The sequence below is a fragment of the Silurus meridionalis genome, chromosome 11 (genome assembly GCF_014805685.1).
Source record: "Silurus meridionalis isolate SWU-2019-XX chromosome 11, ASM1480568v1, whole genome shotgun sequence".
Classification (NCBI taxonomy): domain Eukaryota; kingdom Metazoa; phylum Chordata; class Actinopteri; order Siluriformes; family Siluridae; genus Silurus; species Silurus meridionalis.
In genome coordinates this window covers 3,735,744-3,755,255 of record NC_060894.1, presented here as the reverse complement: position 1 = coordinate 3,755,255, position 19,512 = coordinate 3,735,744, and the positions used below count along the sequence as shown (strand labels likewise).

General features: G+C 40.2%; 1 protein-coding gene across 1 annotated transcript in view; it reads left to right on the top strand.

The window, feature by feature from the left end:
* Positions 1–99: 99 nt before the first annotated feature.
* mtrex (Mtr4 exosome RNA helicase) overlaps positions 100–19,512 on the top strand; it is a 31,832-nt gene continuing 12,419 nt past the window's right edge. Inside the window, exons 1-16 of the mRNA XM_046861960.1 lie at positions 100–256; positions 1,216–1,359; positions 2,632–2,698; positions 2,816–2,878; positions 3,034–3,146; positions 4,811–4,985; positions 5,130–5,220; positions 5,445–5,569; positions 5,992–6,090; positions 8,342–8,462; positions 8,796–8,927; positions 9,374–9,453; positions 11,697–11,807; positions 11,902–12,003; positions 16,408–16,533; positions 19,124–19,274. Coding sequence (XP_046717916.1) covers positions 159–256; positions 1,216–1,359; positions 2,632–2,698; positions 2,816–2,878; positions 3,034–3,146; positions 4,811–4,985; positions 5,130–5,220; positions 5,445–5,569; positions 5,992–6,090; positions 8,342–8,462; positions 8,796–8,927; positions 9,374–9,453; positions 11,697–11,807; positions 11,902–12,003; positions 16,408–16,533; positions 19,124–19,274 — 1,798 coding nt within the window. The 5' untranslated portion in view covers positions 100–158. The remainder of the gene's footprint in view (positions 257–1,215; positions 1,360–2,631; positions 2,699–2,815; positions 2,879–3,033; positions 3,147–4,810; positions 4,986–5,129; positions 5,221–5,444; positions 5,570–5,991; positions 6,091–8,341; positions 8,463–8,795; positions 8,928–9,373; positions 9,454–11,696; positions 11,808–11,901; positions 12,004–16,407; positions 16,534–19,123; positions 19,275–19,512) is intronic.

Below are 19,512 nucleotides of genomic sequence, written 5' to 3'. Positions count from 1 at the left end.
CTACAATTATAAATGGGTTTCTATAAAGGAGAAGGAGGACTCTTATTATTAAGTGGTTTAATTCTTCTGAATATTTCCGGATCCACAAAGTTCGGGTTTTTTCTCCACCCCCTGTCCCGCGGTGCACTGTGGGATGTGTGTCTCCTGCAGGAGGAAAGATGGCGGACTCCTTTGGTGATGATTTATTCAGCGTGTTCGACGACGAGCAAACAACTGCAACTAAAAAACCCAGTTCTAAAGCCGAGACTCGGAGCGCGTGAGTTTAATTTCCTCTCAGTGTAAACTACAGAGCAGCACTTCCGCTTTATTCCTCTGTCTCTCTACTGAGCCGGGGAGCGCGTGCGTTAGCTTACTAGCATGGCAACCTGCCTGCTCCTGGTGTGAAGCAGCTGATGGGGAGAGAGAGAGGAGAGCGAGAAAGAGAGACAGAGAGACAGACACACAGAGAGAGAGAGAGAGAGAGAGAGAGAGAGAGAGAAAGAGAGAGACAAACAGTAGAGAGAGAGAGAGAAACAAACAAACAGTAGGACAGACAGAGAGAGAGAGAGAGAGAGAGAGAAACAAACAGTAGGACAGAGAGAGAGAGAGAGAGAGAGAGAGAAAACAGTAGGGCAGAGAGAGGGGAGAGAGAGAGAGACAGACAGACAAACAGTAGGACAGAGATAGAGAGACAGTGGAGAGAGAGAGACAGTAGGACGGAGATTGAGTGAGAGAGATAGAGAGAGAAGGACAAAGACAGACAGACAAAAAGAGAGAGATAGTGGGATAGCTAAAGTAGGACAGAGATGGAGAGAGACAAACAGTAGGATGGAGGGATAGAGAGGCAAACAGTAGGACAGAGGGCAAGGGATACAAATAGGATAAAGAGTAGGACATAGATAGGGAGACTGAGACAGAGAAGGAGAGAGAGTCAGACATGGACAGAAGGATAGAGAGACGGACAGAAAGATGGAGAGTGATAAATAGAAAGATAACACAGAGAGAAACAGTTAGAGATGAATAAAGAGAGACAATGTGAAAGAATGACAGAGAGAGAGACATTAATGGAAGGATAGAGAGAGGGAGACAGAAGGAGTGGGATGGATGGATGGATAGCTGGATGGATGGATGGATAGATAGATAGATAGATAGATAGATAGATAGATAGATAGATAGATTTCTTCCATAATTGGTTGCTTGCTCATGGGAACTTTTTCTCTTTTCTCCATGTTTCAGGAAAACAGCTGAAACCCACAGCAGAGAAAAGACCGAATCCTCGTCCGGGGCAAAAACGAAACGAGAGGCAGAAAACGATGGCGCTGACGAGGTCTCATTCGGGAAAAAGGCCAAACTGGACTCGATGTTATCAGAGGAGATCAAGTAAGCACACGTTGCATCACGTATTATTATTGTGTATTAGACGTGAAAAGGCACTCGGCAGCTCACGTACGCTTTTGTCATTTCCAACCAAACAGTGAAACAAAACAGCGTTCCTCCAGCACCATAATGCTTCAGCGGACAACGTCAATGAGCAGAAGATACCACAAAACTACCTGCTGCATGAAATACATTTATTTTCACTGAATTTAAAGGATCCTGAATATTATAATTAGTAGATTTTGACCGATAGTGGAGTTTAGCGATCGCTCGGTTGGATCGTACTTTGCCCATAACAGATTAATCAACCGGTGGTTTTTAAAATAGATACTGGATAAAATCCAAACATACATAACAGTCCATGTTAAATAGTACTGAACATTATTACAAAAATAAAAAAAGTACTAAATCATAACACTCCAAATAATTAAAGCAAAAAAAAAAGGACGTGGTTTCTGTAATTCACCTCTAGAGGCTGCTCTCGTGCTGTATAACGCAACCCGGTAAAACTATGTATTTTTGCCGATTATTCCAACAGTCAACTCTTGGTGCAGATTAATCTGCAAAACCGATGAATCAGTCGACCTTTAATAACGGACAATGTTGTGTGTGTTTTTTTTTTTTTTTTTATAATCACAGCACATTGCATGTCTGGTAAATCAACACGTACATAGATTTTCGAAAATATGCTCTTGGTTACTGTTTAAGCTCATTCGTTATAATGACAAAAGTTTGTGTACACTTGATCATGTGTGCTTTTTGATCATCCCAATCCACATTTAGTCTGTGTTTGAAGTAGCCTCCACTCTTTTGGGAAGATGTTCCACTAGATTTTGGAGATTTGTGGAGAGTCATTCAGCCACAAATGCGCTAGTAAATTCAGGTACTGAGGTCGACCGATTCTGCGGTTTTGCAGATTAATCTGCACCAGTTGACAGTTGATTGCTGGAACTATCAGCACAAATCCATACCGATAGTTTTTCCAGGTTGCTGGAGCTGCTGAGAAGTTGCGCTGGCATTATTTGGTACAAGAGCGGCCTCTAGAGGCGAATTACTCACACCACATTCTATTTGATGGATTTTTTTTATTATTATTTTCTTATTAAATCTGGATGTAACTTTTTGTTTGTTTAAAAGCGTAATTTATTTTCCTCAATAGGAAATGTGACAGTTTGGTAAAGAACCACATGTGGCTGGAAACGTCAGGTGTCCTTATTTTTTGGTCCATACTGTGGCTATTGTACCTTTAAAAATGATGGTGTGTGTTTCTTGCAGTCTTGCAGACTTGATGCCTAAAGTGAAAGTGGAGCAGGTTGAGACAGTGGAAGGCTGCACACATGAGGTAACCAGACAAGAGAAGTTTTTGTTTAAAGAAGTGTTCGATAATTACGGTGTGTGTACCGTATATTTTAGTGTTGCTTTTTTTTTTTTTTTTTTAATCTTCCATTTTGTCCTGAAGGTGGCGCTGCCGGCTGATCAGGAATACACCCAACTGAAATCACGAGTGGGAAAAGCAGCCAAGGTAACAGACTACTGTACAGTCATCAGTTTATTAAAGCTTCCATAACGTAATAATAATAATGTGTGTTCATTGTAACAGTGTGTTGCATGTCTTTATAATTGTGGTTAATATATATTACGTGTTTTATCGTTGTTTTTTTTCCTCTCTGTCTGCAGGAATACCCGTTTATTCTTGACCCGTTTCAGCGCGAGGCCATTCTGTGCATTGACAACAACCAGTCTGTCCTCGTCTCGGCCCACACCTCCGCCGGGAAAACCGTGTGCGCAGAGTGAGTCGAAAACAACGTGTTTTTATTTAAGCTTTTACGTTTTATAAAAACAAATATATGACAGAAGGAGGGAGAAAGAGAGAGACAGAAAAAAGGACCGATATAGAGAGACAAATAGAAGACAGAAGGACAGAGATTGACAGAAAGGGGCAGAAGGAAAGGACTGAGATAAAGACAGACAGAAAGGAAGGGCGGAGATAAAGAGAAGGAGACAGACAGAAGGAACGGACAGAGATAGAGACAGAAGAGAAGGAAAGAGATGGAAGAGAGAGAGACAGAAGAGAAGGAAAGAGATGGAAGAGAGAGAGAGACAGAAGAGAAGGAAAGAGATGGAAGAGAGAGACAGAAGAGAAGGAAAGAGATGGAAGAGAGAGAGAGACAGAAGAGAAGAAAAGAGATGGAAGAGAGAGAGACAGAAGAGAAGAAAAGAGATGGAAGAGAGAGAGAGAGAGAAGAGAAGAAAAGAGATGGAAGAGAGAGACAGAAGAGAAGGAAGAGATGGAAGAGAGAGAGACAGAAGAGAAGAAAAGAGATGGAAGAGAGAGAGAGAGAGAAGGAAAGAGATGGAAGAGAGACAGATAGAAGACAAAAGGAGAGAGATTGACAGAAAGAGGCAGGAGGAAAGGACTGAGATAAAGACGGAGAGAAGGGAAGGCGGAGATAAAGAGAAGGAGACAGACAGAAGGAACGGACAGATAGAGAGAGACAGAAGAGAAGGAAAGAGAGAGAGAGAGAGAGAAGGAAAGAGATGGAAGAGAGAGAGAGTCAGAAGGGAAGGAAAGAGATGGGGAGAGAGAGACAGAAGGAAGGAAAGAGATAGGGGAAGAGAGAGAGACAGAAGAGAAGGAAAGAGATGGAAGAGAGAGAGACAGAAGAGAAGGAAAGAGATGGAGAGAGAGAGACAGAAGAGAAGGAAAGAGATGGGGAGAGAGAGAGAGAGAGAGAGAGAAGGAAAGAGATGGAAGAGAGAGAGAGTCAGAAGGGAAGGAAAGAGATGGGGAGAGAGACAGAAGGGAAGGAAAGAGATAGGGGAAGAGAGAGAGACAGAAGAGAAGGAAAGAGATGGAAGAGAGAGAGAGACAGAAGAGAAGGAAAGAGATGGAGAGAGAGAGACAGAAGAGAAGGAAAGAGATGGGGAGAGAGAGAGAGAGAGAGAGAAGGAAAGAGATTGGAGAGAGAGAGAGAGAGAGAAGAGAAGGAAAGAGATGGAAGAGAGAGAGTCAGAAGGAAGGAAAGAGATGGGGAGAGAGAGACAGAAGGAAGGAAAGAGATAGGGGAAAGAGAGAGGCAGAAGGAAGGACAGAGATAAAGACCGACAGAAGGAAAAGATGGGGATAAAGAGAAGGAGACGGACATAGATGGAGAGAAAGAGACAGAGAGAAGGGAAGGACAGGTGGAGAGAAAGAAACAGACAGAAGGGAAGGACAGAAATGGAGAGAAAGAGACAGAAGGAAATTACAGGGGCACAGAATGATAGAGAGACAGACATGGACAGAAGGGCAGTTATAGCTAGATGGGTAGAAAGATCAGACTTAATGTGTTAATATACGACTAAATGTGGAAGGGGAAGCTCAAAACGCACATACGAATCTTATGGTCAGGTGTCCGCAAACCTTTGTCCTTGTAGCATATTACTTAGTGTGTGTGTGTGTGTGTGTGTGTAGGTACGCCATTGCTCTGGCTCTGAGGGAGAAGCAGCGAGTGATTTTCACCAGCCCCATTAAAGCTCTGAGTAATCAGAAATACAGAGAAATGTACGAAGAGTTCCAGGATGTGGGACTGATGACTGGAGACGTGACTATTAACCCCACTGCCTCCTGCCTCGTCATGACTACTGAGGTACACACCTCTCTCTCTCTCTCTCTCTCTCTCTCTCTCTCTCTCACACACACTTACTTACACACAGGCTAATAGCTGAGCTACTGAATTTGTGTCCATGTGAACAGAATAAACTTATTTCTTCTGCACTGTGATTCGTTCCAGATTCTGAGGAGCATGTTGTACCGGGGGTCAGAGGTCATGCGTGAGGTGGCCTGGGTCATATTTGACGAGATCCATTACATGAGAGATTCAGGTACGTGATCATGACTAATGGCGATTATCTTCATGCTAATGCCGTCAATTAATGTGTGATTTAAAGATATCAGTGAAGTATTTTTTTTTTTTTTGGTTTTGGATTAATTTAGACTAAAATCAAACGGGTTCACGTTCTTTCATTGTTCCTTTTTTCGCAGAATTGCGCTTCCTTGGAATGCTTTTTGGAAAAAAATCTCTCATTTGTTTATTTTTTATTTGCAGAACGTGGTGTGGTCTGGGAGGAGACCATCATCCTCCTTCCCGATAACGTGCATTACGTCTTTCTGTCGGCTACCATCCCCAACGCACGCCAGTTCGCCGAGTGGATCTGTCACCTTCACACACAGGTCCTCACGCCTTTACTACTCGAAACAGCCGTTTTAGCAGGAGGCTTTTTAACTTCTTCACCTCTTATTCCCTCTTTGCTTTTATAATAAGCTCAGGCTCTTTGTGGAGTTATTAATAATATTCCTTGAACAAACTTCACGCCGTGTCCTCCTGGAGCTTTTGGCCGTCCAGTGTAGTTAATAATGTTATTGTTATTTGTAAGAAATGTTATTGAACTTATTATTTTGTAGTGTTATTAATCAATAAAATGAGTGTTGGACAAAAAGAACACATACTGGGGTAGTTTTGAAAGACAGGAAAGCTTCCAAACGAGCTCAGATTTATAGACACTCGTGCTGTTTTTTTCCTGCCTTCCACAATAAGCAGTCAAGACCATGAATTTAATTTTAATGACCTGTTTTTTGTTTTGTTTCGAGTGCAGCCATGCCACGTGGTGTACACGGACTACAGACCCACTCCGCTGCAACATTACATCTTCCCAGCAGGAGGCGACGGACTTCACCTGGTCGTGGATGAGAACGTAAGTCGCTTTTTTTCTTTTTTCCCCTCAGTTTCTTAGTTTTTCTCTTCGCAGCTTTGGAGCCTTTGATGAATCGTTCTTAATATGAGCAAGCCAGTAAATGCGTTTTTATAAACGCCACGACACCGGATTTCTTGCAAAACCCTGCATTTTTCTCAATCATTTTTTTAATTTATTTTTTATAATCAAAGAAAAAGAAACATTGCATTTCCTTCAGATGTACGTCAGACACCATACAACCGAATTATTGAGTTGAAAATGCACCAGGCTGAATTTCTTCTGTACGGCACCTATGAATTTTAACAGCACGAATGTAAACGTTACAGTGTGTAAGATACGGACGCTGGCGTTCGTTTTTCGGAAGTTGAAATCCTGATTTGCTTGCCAGTCGAAGGTGGGCGGGATTTACCTTTCACCTCATTTAAAAAACCAGTCGATCGTTGGTTCGCCGTCATTTAAGATTCATCTGCGCAGTTTACAAAAGTTTTATAGGCATTTCATTGGCTATTTAATTATTATTTGAGCTTGATTATAAAAATTTAATGACAACCGGTTTAAACATTTTGCATCCACGGACTAATGAACTGATGCCTAGAAGCTTTATGGGGTTAAGAATTTTCAGATGAGAACCCGTTTTATATCTATGTATTGATATATAATGTAAACAATTGATGATGCAGGCAATTAATGAAATTAACGCACCGCAGCATTCGCAATTTGTTTAAAGTGCCGAGAAATTATTACGATGTGCACATTTAATTGCATGATGTGGCGGTTGAACAAGTCGCTTCATTTCTGAGAAACGCACCAAATCAACTGAAGAAACTTTTTTTTTTTTTTTGCAAACCACAGGGAGGTTAAAATCGACTTTACACTGAATCAGCAAGCTCTTTAACATCTCTGTTGTGTCAGTGAGGTCTGGAAAACGTTCGTGTAAAAACATCCAAGTCACGTCTGTAACGCTGAGAATGTTTTCGGATGTGACCGTGGATACGTTTCCACAGACACCTGATGTCCTTCCTGTTAATTATTCAGGAAACCCATGACTCGGCAGTCTGCCGCCAGGGTATTTCAAACACCGTGGGTCTTCTTACAGAGCCTTCCCTGTTAACGTCTCATGGGCCTTGCTCAGATTTATTCAACATGCACGATGTTGCCAAAAGTATTGGGACTCCTGCCCTTTCCTGCCTTATGTGGTTCATCTCCAAACTGCTACCACAAAGCTGGAGGCACACACTCGTATCAGACGTCTGTGGATGCGGCATAATGAAACATCGCGTTCACTTGAATGCTTTGGGTTGGCGTGGAAGATCTCCTGCTATTGAACACCTTTGGGATGAATTGAAACACTGACTGCACCCCAGACCGAGCGCAAATCTCCACAAGCACACTCCACAATCTTGTAGAACATCTCCCCAGAAGAGCGGAGGTTTTAATAACGGCAAATTGTGAATAAATGTGGATTGGGATGTTCATAAAGCACAAACCATACTTATGAGCAGGTGTCCCTAAACTTTTGCCAATTGTCTAGTCATGCGTCTCAGGTGATCCGATCCGATGTGTGGAAGTGGACAGCAGGGACAGAATATCTCACCTGGTTGTATTGACGTCTCGATCATGTGCTCACTGGGAATTGCAGCAGTAGAAGGGGTTGCCAAATCTGCCAAAGTGACAACTTTGGATGTAAATTTCTATTCTATAGAATATCTAAAATGAAAACCTCAGTCATGTTGTTTCGTCTCGTTTGTTACTTAAATGTATTATAAGGACAAAAGTTTGTGGGCACCTGGCTATAAGATGATTAGATTTTGGTGTGTGCTTATGGCTTACCGTTCAACCACAAAGTCATGTACTGATGTAGGGTAAAGAGATCTGGGGTGCAGTCAGCATTCCAATTCATCCCAAAGGTGTTCAATAGGGTTGATGTCAGAGGAGATCTTCCACTCCAACCAATGTAAAGCATATCTTCATGGAGCTAGCTTTGTGCACAGGAGCATTGTCAAGCCAAAACATGGTTTGGATCTCCTTGTTCAAGTGCCTCCTGTATCCAGAGATGTCCAGTACAGTTGTGTGTCTCTGACTTTGTGAGGAACGGTTTTGGGAAGAACCACACATGGCTGAAAAAGTCAGGTGTCCCAGTACTTTTGTCCACGGCGTGTTATTTTTCCGTGTTAAATAATGGAGCGTATCGTTGTGAACATCACCGTGTGATCTCCCGCTCTTTATCTTCTTCTCATTCCCCCTGTGTTAGGGCGAGTTCAGGGAGGACAACTTCAATACGGCCATGCAGGTTCTCCGTGATTCTGGAGACCCTGGAGCGAGTGGTGGAGGAGGGAAATGGGACCCTAAAGGAAGAAGAGGAGGAACCAGGGGTGAGATGTTTTAAAGACACAAAACACAATATTAAAATATTATTATTATTACGCTGGTATATTAAAATGACTCCTGGTAAGTTTCTGACTTGGAATATGTCCCAAATTCCCCAGATGAAGTTCCCGTAGAAAGTTTCCAGAAATGTATCGCCCTCTTTGCAACAATAATTACCATATCATTTGAAATATCGCTTATTTATGTCTGCTGTAAAAACAGATTTGAGTTGCCCTTGAGATTTGAGTTGCCCCTTCAATGCAAATGCTTATAAATGAACATGTTTATTTCTGGATATATAATTGTTAGGTTTATTTATTTATTTTTTTCGATCTCAGGTCCTTCCAACGTTTTTAAGATCGTGAAGATGATCATGGAGAGGAATTTCCAACCCGTCATCATCTTCAGCTTCAGCAAGAAGGAGTGTGAGGCATACGCTCTGCAGGTGTCCAAACTAGACTTCAATACAGGTAGCACAAGCGACAAGCGTTTTTTTTGACAAATACATCAGTAGAAGACGATGGGTAATAATAGTTTAATAAATTTTAAGGCTGAATTCTTTTTTTTTTTAGGAATAATCCAAGCTTATTTGTTTGAACCCACTCCATAACCTTGACAATTTTATTGTTTCAGTGTTTCATAGTCAGAACTGAGCTGGTTTTCCACCAGAACAGGCACTAAATACTTGTTGATTACTTCTCTTTGTGTTCTCCTGTGATGCTCTTATAAAACCTTTCCCAGGAAATTTAGAGGGGGAAAAAAGTCAATATAGTAATAGTCACAAGAGCAGGAAAAGCACTTTGTATATACTGTGGTAGGATATTGGTTTCCCACCGGATCCCAGAGCAGCACACAGTGGTATGAAGCACTCAAGTGTTACAGCTCCATTTTTTTTATTTTGTATTTGTATTTTCAGATGAAGAGAAGAAACTGGTGGATGAGGTCTTCAGCAATGCCATTGACTGTTTGTCAGACGAGGATAAAAAGTTGCCACAGGTGAGAAGACACACACACATACACACACATTCCATTGGTCTGTTTGCACTGTTTCTTGTAATGTCTCTGTTTTACTTTTTAACAAATTAATCATATAATAAATCGATGCTGATAGTCACCAAATTGTAGATGATAAACACGAACGCACGATTGAGGGACGTGCTCTTAACAGTTCTGACTTACTTCATGCACACGGTCCCTTTTAGACTCTTAACAACTACTAAATAATTTGCCTAGTCTTCAGTCTAGTCTTGCTCAAGCTCACTGTTTTTATTAAGTACATGCGTATCAACTGTGTTTAAGGCCTGGAACCAGGCTTTAGACTGTGGATCAGAAGGTTGAGAGTTCAAATCCCAGCCACACCAATCTGGGCCCCTGAGCAAGGCCCCTTAAACCCATAGCTGCTCAGCTTGTATGAGTATGAAAGATATATGCAAGTCGTTCTGGATAACGGTGTCAAATGCCATAAATGTAAATTTATTTACACCTTTCAGCTGAAAAAATCCAGCATTGACTTTTCCTTTATTAGGCAGGTTGGGTTGCACTTAATAGGAACTTGTAGGATTTATAAGAATTAAATAATAGGATTAAAATAGCATTTTCTTTTTTACATGCTGTAAAAGTCATTATATTACAGGGGTCTCCAAACTATGGCATGCTGTATTATATTTATTATTATTTATATTTATTAATGAATATATGCATATTTATGACCTTTAGCACATGATTCAGCACTGCATTCAGTAACCATTTCTAAATCTATCGGTTGATTAATCGGTTATCTGCAAGTACGATCCAAACCAGCTATCGGTATCGATAAAATGCACGTTCAGTCGGCTTCTAGTTATTAACATAACCTAATTCTTCTAGTTTCACCCACCAACTATATGCATAATTAAGTAAATGTTTTGATATCAATAGCAATTATTATGGAAAAATGTCATTATGATGGTAATAATGCTCTTTTTAATAGATGATATTTCTCTTGAAAAGTGATGCTCATGTGTGGGTACGGTGCAGAACAAAATAATAAACTAATCTGGCATTAGGAGGCAGAAATAAATACATTTTCAGACCTATATATATATATATATATATATATATATATATATATATATATATATATATATATATATATATATATATATATATATATAATAAAATGTGTGTGATAGCATTTTTTTCTTTTCATACAACAACCATGAAAATCCACCCTCGATTTTTCTTTATCATAAAACAAAAAACTTGCACTGAATTAGCTTTAAAAGTCTCCTTCCTCTCAGGGTTCTCGCTTCTCTTCTTTTCCTGACCTTCTCACACTTCTGTCTCCAATCAGGTTGTTGCAACACACAACTTGCATGATTGAGTCACAACAGCTTGTTCAAATGTGCTTTTAACATCAGTTCCGTTCCTTTTTTTTAAATATAAAGTTCATCCGTCTTTCAGCTGGGAATAGGTTTGTGTTGTAACACAGCTGCTTTGAGTGAGTTTGAGGAGAATTTCCGAAAAGTCATCGAGAGAGAAAAGGAATTGTGTGTGCGTGTGCACGTCTGATGCAATAATGCAGGATATTCATAAACCAAGCAACCAAACATTACGAAAGGAACGTTAGGCGGTAAAGACTTTAATTCGAGATTGACACAAAAACTCCTCTTCTCTCAGTACTTTGCCACTCGTCACACTTGCAGGATATTTTCCCACGGTTTATATGGTCCAATCTTCAACTTAGATTATGGCCTTGTTGCCTTGGTTTCACTGGTATCCCAGGCTCTGGTCTCCTAGCTCGTATCTTAGGACTAGTTCCATGTGGCCATGTAAATGAAATAGCTGCTACATGTCATCTGCACATTTTAGACCAAAAAAAATGTTTATGTACATTAAACATGACCATTATTTCTAGAAACTTCTCTGAAACCTCACTCATCCAGCAAATCCCAACTTTTTTTTACATGCAAGTTTGTTAAGACCCACTCACAAGTGCGCTTTTGGAGCATCGCATTCAATATTAAGTCCCACTTTGCTCTAATAACAACCTCCATTCTTCTGGGGAGATGATTAGACCAGAAGAGTGGAGGTTACTATAGCAGCAAATTGGGACTAACTTTGGGATGTTCTTTATATACATCAGATATACATCTTGTGGACAGGTGTCCACAAACCTTTGCCCATGTATTGTATTTCAGATATGGTAATGTGTGTGTGTGTGTGTGTGTGTGTGTGTGTGTGTGTGTGTGTGTGTTTAGGTGGAGCATGTTCTGCCTCTGTTGAAGAGAGGAATCGGGATCCATCATGGCGGACTGCTGCCCATTCTGAAGGAAACCATTGAGATTCTCTTTTCTGAGGGACTTCTGAAGGTCAGACACATTAATTTGCTTATTCATAAATATGAACAATCTTTTATTGTTAATATTTAAGTGCGATTTATTTCTTTATGGGTTTTTTTTGCAGGCTTTGTTTGCAACGGAGACATTTGCCATGGGGATCAACATGCCTGCTCGCACCGTACTCTTCACCAGCGCACGCAAGTTCGACGGCAAAGACTTCCGCTGGGTATACACACACACACACACACACACACACACACACACACACACACACACACTGCAGTTTAAAAGAAATTGTCTTATATGGATCAGCCACATGTCTTAAACCTGTCAGATGCTTATACTGTAAGGACATTTGGGTCTCCACAAAAATGCAAATCATTTAAACCGTCAATATCAACAACTGTATTGTATCATTATACATCCATCGTTTATGTTTAATTAAATTAAAAAATATATTTGGGCTGATAAAATAGTAAACCGAGGTGATAATGATATAGAGATAATAGAGATTATGCTCTTCTGGTATATTCCCCCAAAAATTGGGTTGTTGTGCAAAATGTTAATAAAAACAGAACAAAGAGATCAAATAAGGTAATTTTATATTTGATGGCTGTAACATGTCTCATAAAAGTTTGGATGGGGCAACAAAAGTCTGGAAAAAGTGTGATCTTCAAATTAAACAGTTGGAGAAACTTTTTGCAGCTGATAAGGTTAATTGACAACAGGTCAGTAAAATGATTGGGTATAAATAGTGTCTTTGAAAGGCAGAGTCTCGCCGAATTAAAGATGGGCAGAGTTTCACTGATCTGTAAAACAGTGTCTACAAACTGTGGAACAAATTTCAGATTCTGGAAAGATCGGTGTTCAAGGGACAAGGGTTAACATTGAATGGCCGTGATTTTCTGTCCCTTAGGAGACACTGCATTTAATGTATGCGTTAATATGATCCAGAAGTGGCGAATATGAGCTGCAGAAACGTATCCATCCAGAAAACCTATTTTTCAGGGAAGGCCTTGCACATTTGAGCAATACGATTATTACTGCATCTATTACAATAGCATGATCCTTAGTAGAAAAGTCTGGGTGCTGACCTGCCTGCCTGCAGACTCGACCTTTTTTGCATTTAAAAACACATCATGAAATGAAAAATACAACAAAGGAAACCCAGAACTGTTGCGTAGCTAGAATCCTGTATTAGGCACATATGGGACAACATTTCTCTCCCAAAACATCAAGTGGTCTCCTCAGTTCCCAGATGTATACGGACTGACTGTGGGACATCACGTCATGGTAAACAAGGCCCTGTTCCATTTTTTTAAAAACCTGTTGCAGCCATCAAATTAATTTTTTTCTTTAAAATTGTACAGTATATCCTCTCACTTTATACATTTAATATGGATTTGCAAATCTTTGCATAGTGTTAATTTACATGTTGCACAGCCTCCCAATTCTTTTGGAATTAGTTGTAGATGATGCACACACAATTTAAAATATAAAGGGTCCTTTGTGTCGTTTTGACAAATTTGATTTCATAAAGCAACTATTTTTCTTAGTCAGTAACTCTCCGAACGGCCACGTGTCATTTGTCTGAATGACTCGAGCTGTTGGAATTTACGGGAGAAAAAAAGAAAAGCGTTTGGCCTCTCAGTTTTGGCACACGCCTCATCGGACGCTGCCATCCAAAACTCTTTGTGAAGAACATCTGGAATCTCTGTGTGAAGTGAATTTAAGTGTAAGAAAGGCGAACTTGCTGCCATGTCTCCTCTGGATCCCCGGGCTGCTCAGGGTTTTTTAAACCGACAGGATTTAAAGGCTCTAAATGAGATGCAGAACAGCGTGGTATATGCTAGAGACAAATTTAGATTTTATATACATTTAAAATCTGAGTTCCCTCACAAATGGCAGGACACAAGTTTGTTTCGTCTCCGCTTCGCACTTCAAACGCAGTGTCACTTTTTCTTTTTATTATTAAACTTGAAAACATAAACAGCAATGGCAGGGGTATTAAAAAATAAATAAATAAATTGTTAGCGCAGTGTCACTCGCGTTAGAAATCACTGCCGTTTTTTTTACCCACATTTTAGTGATATGGATTATGACCATATTCAAGAATTTTTTCATTTTATTTAATCAATTTAATTGATGCCAATTTAATCGATATAATAAAAAGGATGTATTGCATTCATTTGATTTATAATTTTTTTTATATTTTATTTTTATACCAAACATGATTAAAATATGATTATTAATATTTTTTGATATTTAACCATGCAGGCATTTCATAGCAAATTTATAAATAAAAAAATGTAAACCGTTGTTCACAAATGCTAATAATAATAATAATAATAATAATAATAATCTGCACAAAAAAAAAAAAAAAAGTTTTGTTTGCAAAACAGTTTTGGTTTGCATTTCTTCCCCCAATTGCACCGAAATTGAACCGAGCCATAAAAAAAACAAACAAACGGGGGTACATACCGAACCCTGAATTTTTGTGTACTGTTACACCTCGTATACCATGTAGTTACTATAGAAGTAACATTGATGGTTGAGGTTTTAAAAGCTAAAGCGAGCCGAAAGCTACCAAAATGTGCAAGAACCCATCACTCGTTTAACAGGCTGCTACCGTAGAAAGGTGCCATCTTGAATTTTCTTTTAAACGAGCTACCGAACGTTCGCATCTCCGAGACGAGTCGTCGTGAAACGCTTGAGCCAATAGAGCAGCGTTTGTTTCCTGTGTCGATATCTGTGAGGAAAGAGTTTAATGAAAACCACATGGTTCTGACTAAGCGCATGAAATCTCTTCCAACTGGACGAGCGAGAGTCGGTTCGGAGAACACTTTGGACCCGATTTGCATTTGCTTCTGACCTCGTTTCACTTTTTTGCTCGTCTGTGCGGGGGTCCTGGAACACGACTCGACATGCTGGATGGAGAGTGAAGTCGATCAGTGAAAAATACGTACACGTCAGTGGTATTTGGTAATGTTGAACGCAAGCTGTTTTTTGTTCTGATGGTGGTGCTTTTTACTGTCACTTGTTTGGTCAGTGAAGCAGAGTTCAACCACAAACCCATTAAACTGACCTTTAAGTACAATGTAGTGATAACGCAACATTTACAACACCAGCCTACCAAGAATTTGCTTTTGTGGCCTAAACTTTCAAGGAATCTGGAAAGATCTCTGTGCTCAAGGGTTACTGGTTGGCCGTGATTTTCGGGCCCTCAGGTGACACTGCATTTAAAACGGTCATGATTCTGTAAATAAAATCACTGCATGGGCTCATGAACACCTCCAGAAATCATTTTCTGTGAACAGTTTGCCATGTTCTCCACAAATGCAGGTTAAACCTCTCATCATGCAAAGAAGGTATGCGTAAATATGATCCAGAAATGGCGAATATGAACCGCAGAAACAAATGTCTTTTTCTAATCAATGCTGAGCTTCTGGTATCCTTTGACAAGAACTGCTGGAAACTAGGCGTGTAACCGTACACAAAATTTACTGTTTGGTATGTAACTCGTTTTTTTTACGTCACAAGTTAACATTTTGTGAACATCAACCGTTTCCATTTTCAAAAAATGTTCAATAAAAACGCTGGTTTAAATATGTCTAAAAAGAAAAAAATGAAATCAATGCAACACACTTTTTGAAGCTGTGGTCAGAGCGCAGGGTCACGCATGATCTGGCACCCTTGGCATAAGGTCCTTGCTTCAGGGCCGCAAGAGTGGCAGCTTGGCGATACTGGGTCTTGATCCCCCAATTTTCCGGTCAGTAACCCAGAGCCTTAGGCTGTGTCCACACTAATGATTTGTTTGCAAACGCATATATTTCTTCCCGTTTTTGGTAGTCAGTCAACAAAGCGTAGCTTTTTGTAAACGCAGTACAGACTGAAAACGGAGGCTTCGAAAATACGAAGAGCGGAACTGACGCAGGTTGAAGCTCTTCGCGTTTTGCTCGTGCGCAGTACAGGGACGTGAGCGTTTTCAGATGTTTCGCTGTGGATGAGCAACTTTTGGGAAATGTTTAAAAACGAAGGTTTGGACGTGGAGATTGTTTTAGACTGAAACACTGTTTTTAAACGTTTGCAGATTAGTGTAGATGTAGCCTGAGCTACTGAGTTACTGTTTCCCTTGAGAGTGAAAGTGGAACCTGGTTTGCTCTTCTGCTGGAGCTCATCTACCTCAAGCTTGGAAATGTTGCTGTGGGTATGGAAAGGTTATTTAAGGTTCTTTGAAGCAGTCTGGCCGTTATTCTGCGAACTTCGCCCAGTTACGAGTCGAGCTCACATGGTTTTATTAAAGTCTCGGTCTGTAGTTGTGATTTTCTGCATTGCACCTCTGATTGGACAATTGCTTCGTGATGAAATGTTGTTGAACCTGTAGTTAGTGGGAAGACTTGCGGTTCAGTCGAGATTTGCTCTGCCAGACAGGTGGTTCACATTCCCTTCACAAATGCAAAAGAAGCCGTGATGCTGTGAACGGATTGTTTGGTGGAACTGACTTTGGTTTCGTGTGCTGGGTTCACATTCTGTCCATCATCGGCTTGCTCCAGAACAAGCAGCTTACCGTACCATGTAATCACGCATTTTCTTCTGTCAAAAACCATGTCCTCTTGTGTGTCTTTATCAGATCAGCTCCGGAGAGTACATCCAGATGTCTGGCCGAGCCGGGAGGAGAGGGATGGACGAGAGGGGGATCGTCATCTTTATGGTTGATGAGAAGATGAGTCCAGCTGTGGGGAAGCAGCTGTTAAAGGTACAAATAACCCAAGGGTGCTTAAACAAACTAGAGAACATTTAAGGGTCTTGCTCAAGGGCCAAACGGTGGCATCATGACGACGCTGGGGTTCGAACCCCGACCTTCTGATCAGTTACCTGAAGCCTTGGCGCTGGGATGAACAAATGCTCCAGACGGGACAGATTTCCTAATGAACTCTACCATAAATTTGTGAAAGTATTTGAGATTTTCTACGATGAGGTAAAGGGACTGATGGTCCATGCTCCATCTCTTCCCCTCCTTTTATAGAGGCTGATTTGACTTGCTAGTGCGTCATCTGTACACTGTATCTGGGTGAAGATTCGGTCTCTTAGCTATCATAGGGACGCATCCCAGTTTCTCCTTGCTTCAGTCGTTTCATGATGAAACCAGAGCAGGAGATGGGTATATTAAATTTTTTCCTCATGCTGATTTTTTTATGCGAGTGTGTGCACAGCTCAAATGAATCAGCAGCCACATATGTCCACTGTCTCCCCTTTTTTATGATTATTTATTTTTTTATTTTTTTGGAGCTTTATGTTCAGTTTGATCGATGGCTGCCGTCGGCTGAATGTTTCTTTCCTGTCCGGATGCTGGCTCTCACCGGCGGCGCGTTTAATCATTTCACGTGCAGTTACGATGTGCATATTAGCGAAATGTTTTGATTGGAGTCTCGCCGCTTTAAAAACCAATCCATTATGGATTTTCAGGTCCAAAAATCCAAGGCCACCTCTAAGAACTGTTTTTACTTCAACAGCTCATGCGCTGTTTTATTGAGACGGACCCAATGGTCAAAAAATCGATGAGTTAAAATTTTGATTTATTTATTTTTTTCTTCCGGGGGGGATTTTCAAGGGTTCATTTGATCCAGCTGGTGGGAAAGGAGATGCTGGAGCTGAAGTCAGATTGCAAAAGTGTCAGATTGGTCTACTCGAGTTTTACGCCTTCGTTCACGAGAAACTTCATCACCACACGCTGTTCCATCCACGTGCGTCTTGATTAGCGGGGTCTGGCCCGCGACACGTGAGCCTCCTTTCAGTAATAGGACACACTAGCTACTTACTACTGCGTGTAGTACTGCCACGCTTGCATCCGTTTTTATACCTAGAAAATTAAAAGTCCCGGTTTGACTTAATCGGCCCTCGAATTATTAACATTTGAGTCTCGTGCCTGCTCCTAGCTCCTAGCTCTAGAGCGGATCGAGAGAGTACAGAACACACATGGTGTTTTTCCTCAGTAAGCACGCATGTAGACTTTTCCAAAAACGTGTCCTAGAAGATGATCCTGGAATATTTATAGATTGTAACATGAAGGACCTCATAACTACTGATTTTTGCGTCAGCTGAAAGCGTGTAAACTTTCTGTTTGCTGTAACATCCTGCATACCTACCATGATCCTGCCTTGAGAAATACCCATTGGTGCTGGCATGGCATTCGAAAGACCAGTTTAAAAAAAAAAAAAAAAACACACATGCCATGACTCAAGTGTCAAGTCACAGCTAGAGAAAATGTTTTCCCCCCCCCATCGACTTGTGGAAAAGTTCACAGTTGGTATTTTTGTGCATGTTTTTGTTGACCTTGCTTCTAGAAACATGCAAAAGATGTTATAAATCGAGCAAAGCAGCCGACGCAAGCAACTTGGCTGAATATCCGGCTGGCACATGCTCGCTACGAATCGTCTCGCTGCTGGGGAGATTGTGTAATTATGAAAAAGTGTTATGGAGAGTTTAATGGTTTTGAATTCGGGGAAATGGGGTAACTGCTTTGCTGTGCTCATAAAGTCGTGACAACTGGGATACATTCAACCAAAATAAAAAAAGTTTAAAAGTGTAATATGTCAGTGTTCAAACAGAATTGGGTTCATTGTGACTATAAATTACTATAATATAAAAGTATTACTATCAAGTAGCATTTAATGTTGTATGTGGAATTCTGTGTGAATACCTACAGATATTGTATATAGATATTATATATATTATAAGGGTGTAACAATACACTTATTTGTACTGTACAGTTTTGGTTCAGTGCCAAATGCAATCTTTTTTACATGCGGAACATCGTTCAAGCCCGAGTTCCCTCATGAACTTAAATGGCGGAACACAAATTTGTTTAGTCCTTGTTTTTTTCCTTATTTAAAAAATTGTATTTATTTATTTTTTTGTCTAATTAATATTATTAAACTTAAAAACATAGACAACAATGCCAGGGGGATGTTTTGTTTAGCGTTCAAAAAGGTTTAAACGGAGAAAATCCTGACAATTCTGCATATCGAGGGAGTGAATAAATGAAGGGTGGAGGGAATGAAGTAAATTTGTACATTTGTAAAAAAATATATGCTGAAATAAGTAGAACAGTTAAGATCATATCTTTAGAAAATTAAAACACACTTAATCAATATAAGTGTATTGCATAAATGTTATTTATTCGATTATATATTTTATTTTTATAAAATATTATTTTATTATTTAACAAAGCAGGTATTTAATTTAAAACTTAACAAAAATGGTTGATTTTCACAAATATTTATAATAATAAACTGCAATAATTAAAAACGACTAGCAATATATATTTCTTTCTGACGCTTTAACAGGGTTCTGCTGACCCTCTGAACAGCGCCTTCCATCTCACCTATAACATGGTCCTGAACTTGCTACGTGTGGAGGAGATCAACCCTGAGTACATGCTCGAGAAGTCCTTCTACCAGTTCCAACATTACAGAGCTGTCCCTGGTGTAGTGGAGAGTAAGAGCCATACAAACATTTATTTAATTCTGAGTTTTAAATGTTTTTTTCCTCATAAATATGCTCATCGGAAATGATCCCCAACGCCACTCTCTATTTGAATTTTTTAAATACCTAATGGCTTGGGCTATTTTATAGCACACTTTGTCATTGGTAATATTACCAACGTAGAACCAACGTCTCCTCGTCCCTCCAGGGTCTCCGATTCAATCCTGTGCTTAGAGTGGTGTCGGAGAAT